At 37.1% G+C, this 12194-nt stretch overlaps 1 protein-coding gene across 1 annotated transcript in view; it reads right to left on the reverse strand.

Annotated features, from left to right (window-relative positions):
* Positions 1-813: 813 nt before the first annotated feature.
* LOC150085392 (uncharacterized) overlaps positions 814-12194 on the reverse strand; it is a 36593-nt gene continuing 25212 nt past the window's right edge. The window contains exon 2 of the mRNA XM_090373196.1: positions 814-1704. Coding sequence (XP_090229322.1) covers positions 1027-1704 — 678 coding nt within the window. The 3' untranslated portion in view covers positions 814-1026. The remainder of the gene's footprint in view (positions 1705-12194) is intronic.

Consider the following 12194-nt stretch of genomic DNA (forward strand, 5'->3'; position numbering starts at 1 on the left):
TCTTGTCATATCCTTGTGATACCCTTGAAAAACATTAATCAGGAGTTTAAAGCCTCAACTGGGGTTGAAGTCTGTGCGAACACACCATTGACAGTTTCACAGCCTCGAATATCATGGGAGAGTGGCAGCGATTAAGCCAAACATCACCAACCACAATCAGTCGTCTTTCCCATAAAAAGTCCATTAAAATTCCTCGCATCATTGATGGGATTCGAACTCAGGTCTTTTTTCAGCTGGTTCAGGGAGGACAGTGATTATATTCACTGGGCTATCAGCTAGAGTATCTAAATTACCTCTGCTGTTGGAGTGAATATTTTGCCTCCTGCTGTTTCACCTCACAATTTCATACATTGTTTCATAGGGAAGGGTCTCCCTGTGATAAACACTGCCGGGCCACTTCATTAGGACCATAGAAGTTTGAGCCTGTGCAAAAATACGTATCATCGAAATTTTTTGCAGTCCTTGAAAAATATATTATGCTTTGGCATATCTTTATTAGTGTTTTACCATCGTTATTTTCTGTAATTCCTAAAAAAAAAAGTTTCTTTTAAATAAATAATTTTGATATGGAAATTATCTGTAATCTTTGCAATGTTACAATGCTGTTTTGTTTAGCCACAGCGATTATTCATGTATTGTATAAGTACAACATGTTACCAATCTTTTCTGTTTGAGAACCATTGTTTTATTTTTAAATTTAACAATTTCATAATTTAATTTACTTTTATTTTTAATAATTAATTTAATAAATTATCTAGTTCTATGTGTATAACTATAGTATACTTGTAATGAAAAGAGAAATCAGAAACATACTACAGAAACTTAATTGTTTATTCCATTCTAGACATGGAAATACAAGACATTGTCTATAAGGTACAATATACACAAAGCCATTGTAAGGATGGACTGGGAAAGGGAAGGGATGAAATTTAAGCTGTTGCCATTTATTTAGAGAATATGCAAGCTTTGGATGAGGTTGCCATTTCTCAAATAACTGGCCACATCTGATAACACAAGACAACTTTTTTATACACTAGGTTTTTCTTTTGCGTTTGTCTCGCGTTTGACAAACCCTCCAAATCCCGCCCGATCGATTTCGTCAAAGTTTCTCTTAGCGAATCCTCCGAATCCGGTTCTATCAATTTCGTCGAAATTCCGCTTGGAGAAACCTCCAAATCCAGCTCGATCAATCTCGTCGAAATTCTTCTTGGCAAATCCATTAAAGCCAACGTTATCAATTTCGTCGAAGTTTCGTTTGCTTTCTCCAAAGGCCATTCCACTCAGGGTATCGAGACTTCTTTTCGATCCGATATGGGCCAACTCTCTTGGGCCTATATGGTCCAGAGCTCTTAGAACTTCTCCTCCATTGAGCCGATCCAATGACCTCAGTACATCGCCACCGCTCAAGCGGTCCAGAGCCCGTAGCACATCACCCCCGTTTAAATGATCCAGCGACCTCAACACTTCCCCTCCGTTAAGTCGGTCCAGAGAGCGAAGAACTATACCTCCACTTAGTGGGTCCAGAGCTCTAAGTACCTCTCCTCCACCTAAACGATCAAGTGCTCTGGTCTTTAGCAAGCTTCGTAAGGCATCGCCACCACTGACTGAATCCAGAGACCTACCGCCTTCAGCGCCGCTAAAATGATGAAGGATTTCACCTGCTCTTATAGGATCAAGTTGCCGACCTTGGTGGTGGTTCGCTTCCTGTCAGAAGAAAAAAATATATATAATTAAATTTACATAAGTTTCAATTGCTTTTAAAATCTACATTGAGTGGCCACTTTTTAGGTACCTTTATTAGTTACTTAATAGCAAGTAAAAAATGTTCTTGTTTATATTCCGGCACGACCACCAGGTCAGTGGACTTTACAGTAAATCAATCAATACAAATATTAATCGTATCTGGCAGTTACGGGCTTGACCACGGTCCACTCAAAGAGAGTGTGCTACTGCACTCGGCTATGTCTGTTTAGCCCTCAGAGCAGCTAAGAATGATCGTGGCACTGACTCAAAAAGGTGTTGTTCTTGCAGTGGGATTTCAAGAGCATTAGCGACTAAAGTCATATTGCTCTGCATATACTATCTGTAAATTGCGTGTTCTATGGTCGAGTTTCTGTTTCCTAGACGAAAAACTCGAGTTTCCGGGAGAAAAAAACATGCTACCGTCGCCTAAGACCAACTAACTCAGCCACGTTGTGAAAGAGGTCCACAAAATTCTTGACGATGTCATGTGACCATATTTTCGAGCATGTTGTATCGACTTCTGTAATATGGTCTTATTTTGGTTATTCTTATACAACTCCTATGAAGGTCCCTGATACCTGTCCGAAGACAGATTTCTATCTGTCTCCTCACTTTATCGTTATTCTATGGTACACCACCCTACCAAATTTTGTTCCGCTTCATCGCAAGCTGCACGAGTTACACCACGTTTTCTACGTGTTCTGTTAATTTTGTCGAGCAGTGTATAATTATGCTAGGACGCATTTAAAAAAAAAAAAAATTGAACAAGATGAAAATTACAATTATCGTTATAACAAACTACCCAAATTATTTATTAGGGTCATCAGTAATTGATTACATCTACCCACGCATTTTGTGTCTGTAAATTGCGTGTGTTCTCTGGTCGATTTGTCTGTTTTGCTGGACGAAAAACCCCAGTTTCTTCTGGGTAAAAATATCTTGTTATCCACGCCAAAGACCGACTAACTCAGCCATTGTTATAACAGCCAACGCATTGTTTCACAACCTGTTTTATGCTGTAAACATTGTTAACATTTTAAATATCATAAATTTCGGACACCTTATAACTCCCCCCCCCCAAGTTCGTATTCACAACCTACGTTCCCATCCTCCCTTAATTCAATTATATTCATAAACCGGAATTCTGGTTTTAACCCAAGTAAGGATACCATTTACATTATGGATTTTCTACTGATAACAAACAATCTGGTGAAAAGGGATTACAATTATTAATCTCTAACATAAACAAATTGTGTTGAATGTAATAATCTAAACTGATATAAATTCATAAATACAAAAAAAAAACAAATGTCAAGTGAGGAAAGAAGAGTCAACAATTTTTTTTCTTTATTGGCTTACAAAAAGCGCAAATTCATCTGTGCTTAGCTTAGCTTCCAGATAATCTGTACGTTGCTTAGCAACGACATATTACTGTATGTGGAAAGCGTTTTTTAAATGGTTTCATTAACTCCCAGAAGCAAAATCCATGCATGTCGCGCAACAGGATCGTTAGTTGAGGTAAAAGAAATGGCACTGAACATGTCTGACATGTTGGAGCTCTCAGAGTTGCACTATTTTCTATAGCTAACGGCTAAGTAATTACTTGGGTAATGGTAGGGTACTGCTCAATGCTAGCAACTGCTTACGTTGTACTTGAATGGAAATTTAGAGATACATGTAATTAAAAGTTGTTTGTTGGGTGTGCCATTGATGTGTCTGGTTGATAACAGACGTTATTGTATTCGCACTGAATACCTGTTGAGAACTGAGTTCTTTGACAATATTTCCGAGCTGGACAAGAGATGGTGTTGCAGCCGTATTAAAAAGAAAGATTTGGCATGCCCCTTAAATTATCTCCATAAAAGGCAATATCTTGAAGCATCAAAGCTAAGTACTACGAGGAGCAGGGATCGTAGTGTGGCGTAAAGAATACTATTAAACATAATCTTTATTGAGTTACGCCTAAAGGGATCCGATTACGTAACATTAACTAAGAGATCAACAAACGAAAGGAAGACCAACAAGGACTGCATAAATGCCTAGACTGTTTATTGCAAGATGAAATCATGGTGGCGTCACCGTGACTCAGCCATGGGTACTCTAGTAGGCAGCCTACGAGAGTAGGCTATGCTCCAGCTATGTGTTTTAGCGATTAGACTCACCCTTGAAAGACTCCTCTGCCTACGTTGTTGTTGTAGGTTTTAGGCGCATCAGCAACTTAGATCATAATGTGCTGTGCGTATTGTCTATACGTGTGCGTTCAAGGGTTGTTTGCATGTTGTGCGGGCTGAAAAACCTGAAATAACTCGCTGAGAAAAGCCTACTCCCTTCACCTCAGATCAGCTAAATAAAACCCTGATTGAGCCTTTTGAAATTCCTTTAGCCTACACAGGGACACAGACCGAGGACCTCTTCAAACGAGTGACAAGGAACAAAACCACTATGCTGTCAAGCTCTGCCTAAGAAAATTCAAAACTGGGGTTTTTCGCATGCAGAGAAGGCTTCCAAGGACACGAGTCTTTTAAATATGAGATTAAATAACAACCTTCAAATTTGCAGTTGGAATGCATGCATTTAAATGTAATCTTTTCATTTCACGTCTTGAACGCGAATTGCCTTTTCAGTTTTCTGCTCTACGAAGCAGCAAAAACTAGTTACTTATTGATCATACCTGTCCCGTTATATTACCATTACGATGTCTTAGTTCAAACTGCTTCCAAAACTTCATCAGAAATGTTGAAACTACCAATCATATGGTTGAAAACTGACAAATGCATTTTTACGGTGATCCCAACAATATATACAGAGAAGGGCAACAAGATTGGTGAGAGGAACGAAGGGGGTTCTCTTACCAAGAGAGGCTTAAGTTCTGCAAATTGCAGCCGCTGGAGGCTAGGCACCTGCGAGGTGATCTGATCGAGGTGTATAAGGCCTTGAATGGGTTGAGCACGCTGAATTCTGATGGGATTCTTTCGCTTGCTCAGATTACGAACCTAAGGGGGCATAAATTCAAATTGAGGAAAGACAGTTATAGAATAGATGTGCGGAAATTTGCCTTTAGCCAGGGGGTGGTTAATTGCTGGAACAAACTTCCATCTGTTATTGTGGAAGTTGATAGCTTAAATAAATTCAAGGGGGAACTGGACAAACTTTTAGAGGGAATGGTTGTGTGAATTTTTTTTTTTTTTTTTTTTTTTTTTTTTTGGCTGATGCTAGCTTTCTTGCATCGCATGCCTCTATTACTGGTTTTACCACTTGTCACCGTTTTCGAACCTGTGGTAAACTGGAGGAATCCTTAAAAAATCACTCCAACATGGGCTATAGTTAATTATCATAAAATATATAACGGAAACGCATTCCCGATCTTGAGAATAATCCTCCGTTTCACAGTATCCATAAGGGAACCAAAGCTAAGAAAACTGAATAATTACTTTATTTGTTTTTAATTTTCATTCAGCATCTACCACCGTTCACAAGGTTACACCCAGTGATTTTGTTGTGGAGAACAATTTTCTGTAGTTGTGTAATTGCTAGGAACGTTCAAGAGTGAGTTTAATTGCAGCCACAGTGCTAATGAGAAAAGCATAATATTTCAAAGGGTACAGTGAATGCAATTAAAAATGTTTCTATGCCATATTTAATTTTAATCATAACAAAAATGCTCTCGGTTTTGCATAACTACTTTCCACTCTTTTAATATAACTAACTCTCCTCTCTTCACGCTGACTAAAAAAGTTTATGTGTTATTAAAGCAGTGTTAAGTTGTAAAATGAGAACAGAGAAAACAGTTACTAAAATGAACTAACAAGGCCATACTAAGCTAAGTAATTTAACAACAAAAACGAAAATAAAACGGCACATACAAAGTAAAAAGCTGGCGTAGAGATATGAATTAAGAGTAAAACAATGCGCACTTAATTATCAACTACTTTAAACATACTCCTCAACAAGTAGTGCCGAGGTTAATGCAGAGAATTCCTCGCAAAAGAAAACGGAGTACCTTATTTAAGTCTGCTTCTTCCTTTTATCATTCTCAGCTTCTCCCAGGAGTAGAATTTCAGCGTCATTTTAAGTTCTTTTTGACTGCGCGAAGTTTTTTTTTTTTTTTTTTTATTATTCTAAGTAAGCAAAGCAATTACCGTCGTTTGCTGGAGAAAATTGTGCGCCACTGATGCAGGGGAAGAAGTAAGGGGGAACTCCTCTGTGCCTTGCTTTCCTGCATTCTGACAGTGGAAGAATTTTCCCAGCATATCTGCGTTTTACAGGCGAAAATCGGTGTGAAGTTCGTTAGGCCTAGAAAAAGTACGAACGCTCATCGGACCGTTTTGGCATCCGTACGTCGCGCCGACCGCCTTCTCCTGACGGCGTTTGTTAAAATCACATCCGGGTATTGAAGAATTCTATTTCATCTGCGCCGAGTAGATTATACCTTTAGTGGATAACTTTTAGATTTGCAAGAAGGACTTTCTGCAGAGGAAATTGCTAGATCTTATATTATGTTGTTTGCTTCAATATTTTTTTATACAATTTTACTCAATTTTCTTTTCTATTTTTTTCTATTTTTTGATTTAAATAAATTAAAAATGTACGAACTTTATAAAACCAACTTTTTTTAAGTACGTTGAAAAGTCATTGGTGGTAATTTTAAACATCATTTATTTAATTTTTATAAGTAAATGATGTTTATATCATCCTCATTAACAGAAGATATATCGTGAATGATGTTACTGTCCTGAACAAGGTAAATATTGGAAGTGATCACGGAATGGTAAGATGCACACTTGATATAGATGTAAGAAAAGAAAGTCGAGGTCTTTGAGATAAAGAAGAGGAGAAAAAGCAGTATGTACTGGAACGTAAGAACAGGTTTGAGCTTCTGCAGTCTGTTCAGGATCAAGATATCGACGAGGAATATTACAACTTTCTGAAAGTGATCAAGCCCAAGAAGCCTATAGGGAAAAAGAAATCCAAAGAAGAAAAAATTAGTCAAGAAACACTTGTCAGGATGAACCGAAGACGACAATTGAAGAACAAGGTAAACACTTACAAGGATAAAATTGAAAGCCATTAGAAATGCAAAGCCATTAGAAAGAGACTCAGAGAGGACATAAGAAGGTTTAACACAAGAAAAGTAGAACAAGCGTTAAGGGAAAACAAAGGATTTAAATCAACAGCCATGAACAGTAATACAGAAAGACAAATGATACTGAAACTAAAGAGTAGCGATGGTGTACTTATAAATAGCAGAGAAGGCATAATTGAAATAGCGGAAGACTACTATAGAGAATTATACAAGGAGTGAGTGATTGATGCCAGCAGTGGGGAAGATGGATCACAAATTAGTAACACATACGACATACCCGATATCCTTCCTGATGAGGCAGAACATGCGTTGAAGAAAATGAAGAATCGGAAAGCCCCGGGGGAAGATGAAGCTACTTTAGAGTTATTAAAATTGGGAGAAAGAGACCTGACACAGAAACTGGCAAGGCTCTTCACAAAGTGCATTAGAAAAGATGTGACGCCTAAGCAGTGGAATAATGCAATTATAGTTTTGCTGCATAAGAAAGGAGATAAATCAGAAATTGGAAATTATAGACCAATTAGCTTGTTATCCCACATCTACAAGTTGTTCACAAGGGTCATTACTAACAGATTAGAAAGAATACTTGATGAGAATCAACCGAAAGAGCAAGCTGGCTTTAGGACAGGCTTCTCAACTATGGATCACCTTCACGTAATATCACAGCTAATGGAGAAAGCAAATGAATATAAAACACCATTATGCCTGGCATTTGTGGATTACGAAAAGGCATTTGACTCCATACAGCATAAGGCAATGTTTTGGGCACTAGAAAGACAAGGCATAGATACCTCATATATTATGATTTTGAAGAAAATATATGAGAACGCTACCTCCTTTATTAGACTAGACAAAGACAGTAGTAAATTTAAAATTGAGAAAGGAGTTGTTTACTTCTGCCCTTGAGGAAGCTTTCAGAAGATTAGACTGGTTGCAGAAAGGAATCAATGTGAATGGAGAGTACCTAAACCATTTACGATTTGCAGATGACATTGTGGTCATAAGCCACGATCCCAAAGAATTAGAGGAAAATCTTAATCAGTTATGCACAGTTAGTAAGGATTTTGGACTAAAGATGAATATGGCTAAAACAAAAGTAATGATGAACAAGTATGCCACAGAAAGGGACATAATTATTGAAGGAACAGTGATTGAAAAGGTGAAGTCATATATTTATCTGGGACAAGTTATTAGCTGTAATAATGATAAATGGCTGGAAGTCAAGAGAAGAATAAATTTTGAGTGGGTAGCACTCAGAAATATAGTCACATACTGCTGAGCAATATCCCAATTTGTCTGAAACGTAAAGTAATGAACCAATGTATACTCCCCACCATGACTTATGGAAGTAAAACTTGGGCACTCACAAAAAGAATGGAAGAGAAGCTGAGAACTACACAGCGAAGAATGGAACGAATAATATTGGGAATCAGACTGTTGGATAAGAAGAGAAACACATGGATTAGGCAGCAAACTCAAGCAAAGGACATTCTTATCAAAACTAAAGAACTAAAATGGTCCTGGGCAGGACACATAACTCGAAGACATGACAGATGATCTAAGAAAATAACAGAATGGTACCCAAGAGGAGCTAGAAGAAAACCTGGAAGACAACGACGGAGATGGACAGATGAAATTCATGAGTTTGTGGGTAGTCAATGGATGGCCATTGCACAAAACGGAAGGAACTGGAAAGTTGCTGGAGAGGCTGTCATCCTGCAGTGGATTGAAAATGGCTAATGATGATGATGATGATGATATCATTTACTTATTAAAATAAATCATAAGAGATTTTTTTATTTTAGTATATTTTAATTTATTTTTATTAATTTTTTACCTTGCAGAAATTTCGAAAGAAAAAAGGTCTAACTTTCGATAGATAAACAGTAATATCACTAACTTCCGCCAGAGGCCGGCAGCATATTTAAAATAAAATTCAGTAATTCAGTTAAACTTCTCGATAAATGCGATGTGCGAGCCTCATCGATAGGAATAATTGGGAAAGAGAGAAAATTCTTTCGTAAACACCTCCATTTGTTTCAGGCTCCCGCTAGTCAGCGCTGCTACTGCTCTCGCGGTTAATACCACCTTCCGGAACTTAATGAGCTGCTTAGAAAGTACTCTGTTAAAGGAGAACTTAAACGCTTTCCAAGAGTTTGGAGAGTAAGTAATGGTGTGCGTAACTATGGAAACCGGGAATGGACAAAAATGGTCTTTTAATATAATGCCTGTATGGTCCTTTGTTATAGGAAGTAAAAATGCCAAATTTGAGATTAATAATCAAAGAATGCTTATAATAAATGCTTACGAATCTTTAATTGGCACCCATTATTGTATAATTGATAGTGGCGTTTCAGATTCAATTGCGACATTAGAAATTTTCTATTCCACTTTCAGCCATTAAGTGAATAGTATCGCAATGAATTAATGGAGTGGTTGAAAGAGGCAGTATCCACTGTTAATTGAACGTCAATCATAAGAGATTTCGTTTAGCCAATATGACCAACAATTGAACTCCTAGCTCGTTATATTCTTTTGGTATTTCCGTCTTCAAAAGGAACTTTTTCTAACTCTGATAACAAGCTCGTTATTTCAATGGTTCTGAAACTGAAGTTTGGAACTTTTCTGGGATTTCATACATCGACAATATAGTTGGTCCTTGTGTCTTTCTTTTCTGCTTATTTTCACGCATGGCTGTGGAAGGGCATCTGAACAGAGTTAATACTGTTTTAAAAGTTTTAAAAGGTGATTTCTTTCATTGCGACCATGGTACGAAACATTGTTATCATCTGGGTGTCTGCGCTGGTAGCACAGTGGTCATAATCATCCTTCTCTCTATACCACGTGGAAAAGGTCCGGGTTCGAATGCAGTCAAGGACGCAAGGAATTTTAAATAATTAATTAATTAATTTATTTTTTTTCACTCCATAGCCAAATCAGTCGATCTCAGGCGTGGACAGCAAGGTTCCTCCCTCCCAGAAACTCGGATTTTTCGTCCACCAAAACAAGCAAATTGACCAAAGAGCACACGCAATTTATGCACATGCTACAAATGGAGATGAGTTTCAGGTTCTCCTAATATGATTTTTTTTTTTTTTTTTGTATTATCATGTGTGTGTTTTAAAGTAATGTAGTAAATACTATTAAATATGCCGTCGCACTCTTAACAAGAAAGACTTCATATCTGCGAATTACTGCGCTTGGAAACAAGCCCTCGAATAGACCTGGTTTGAGGTGTTTAAGGCTCTGAATGGGTTGAGTAATATGAATGGTAATGACATTTTTACTCTTTCTCTGATGACACACTTAAAATTAAATTGGAAAAGGATGGCTACAGAATCAATTTGCGAAAATTTGCTTTCAAACACTGAGTAAATTGTTGATTGTTGGTACAAACGTTCATCTCATGTGGAAGTTGGTAGTTTGAATGAATTTAAAGAAGGATTGAACAAATTATTGGAAGGGATGGAGAAATGAAATGGGTGGTATTTTGTTTTGTTTTGTTTGCTGATGCTGCATAAGCTTGGGATAAAATTTAATGTAAAATAGACACACCGTCTCAACAGGCACTTCTGAATTTTTCAACTAGCGAAATTTCTTTTAGTCGTATTTTTGAATCTCATTGTTTTATACATAGGTAGTCTTTTATTCTCATTTTATTTTCCGAAATTTATCATTTCTGTTGATTGATAAATTTTGGGTGGACTGGGGGAAACGCTGGCTTGAGTCATTTCTATATTCTCATTTTTACGTCTGACTGCAAGAATTGTCCCATTTATTCTACTCCCGACTTTCATATTTATAACTTGCACGAACTCCATTATGTATTTTGTACACTGTGTTGATTAAGACCATATTTATATAATCTATTGCAATTTTCATTTGAATGTTTACACGAAAAGCCCGCCTTCAGTGATATAATTAAAGAGATAAATAGATATTCAATATTTCTAAGAACAGTTCAGTACTATTTAAAAAAATGCGAAAATGTAGCATCGGTAAAGAGATTAATTCGAGATAAATTTACATCTAAAGTAGGCACTCTCAGTCAAGTAACCGGTACTAGGATTTCATTACAATCAGAGGTGCATAATACAGTGCCATTGGAACGCCGTTTTAATGGCAGTGCTTCCAGGGTTCCTTTGTGTTAATACTGTTCGTCTCGTAATATGAAGCTCAGTCTGCGTTATCCAAAATTTAGTCAGAGCATTGTGGGAAACTGTATACGATTGCAAAAGTTCAGTGGAAGCAACTGTCCCCGAAGAAATGTTTAATGTATAGTAAGCCCCGAAGGTTCAAAATATTGCAGGAAATGCTCTTAGAAACCTCTTTCAATTCTCCAAATGTTTCTAAAGTGCATTTTAAGTCCTTGGAATTCAATTGCAGACTAAAATCTGGCTATTAATTTTTGTTTTGGAGGTAATTACACGCATTGTGAACTGTGTTAGGTTCGATGGTCCAGAAGCGGAAATGTCAGCTTAATTATCCTGCTTGTTACTCAGCGAAGAATTGCAGTGAATAAACCCATTCCTTAATAAGCCCAGGTTTCTTAGTAACGGAGACTTCTTTGTAACTTTCGTAGAATGTCTTTAATGCTTAAAGATGTTCATAATGCAACTATACATAACATGTTCAAGTCACTTAAACCACGTTTAATTAAGGGCGAGAGTCAATTACAATGATCCGTAGCGCTCCTTTAATAATTCTCCAAACTGTCAAGGCAAAATGAAGTCTACAGAATGTCCACTGATCTCTCTCTCTCTCTCTCTCTCCGTTAATCATACGTAGATTTAGTTAAGATACTCCTAATCGTTATAAACTTCAGATTTTTTTACTTCCTTTAGGAGTAGGCCAAAGGGTCCATTGTTTCCATTTAAGGAGTGAAAGAAGGGAGATTTTATGTTCATAACCGATAGTTTAATCTGGTACTACTGTCATCAAAAATTTACAGAATTGGATATTCTAATATGCGAGCATCATCTGTAAGTTTACGTACTGTTTTTCGCTCGATTTTAAAATTTTTAAGTGAATGAGCATGCACAGTTATCTGATTTCTGGATGCCCTTGAATACTAAGAAGTCGTATTGAAGAAAAACGTCCGTTTTTGGTGTAATTAATGTAGCCAGCTCAGACGAACAGGACATCCCCCCTCACACACTGCATACAACAATTTGAAAAAATACTGGGTTTTATGATATTAAGTCGTTCTATGCAGCAAATATTTGTTTTGTATGTACGAGGGTAAATCAAACAGTAAAGGAAATCTGTTTAAAGTTAACGCCCAAATACTGCAGTGCCTTAAACTAAGGCACCTACGAAACCTGAATACTGTTTAAAGCTTTAAATGGATTGAGTAAATTAAATGCTG

This window comes from Mastigoproctus giganteus, chromosome 5, assembly GCF_048544385.1.
Source record: "Mastigoproctus giganteus isolate SK-2022 chromosome 5, ASM4854438v1, whole genome shotgun sequence".
Classification (NCBI taxonomy): domain Eukaryota; kingdom Metazoa; phylum Arthropoda; class Arachnida; order Uropygi; family Thelyphonidae; genus Mastigoproctus; species Mastigoproctus giganteus.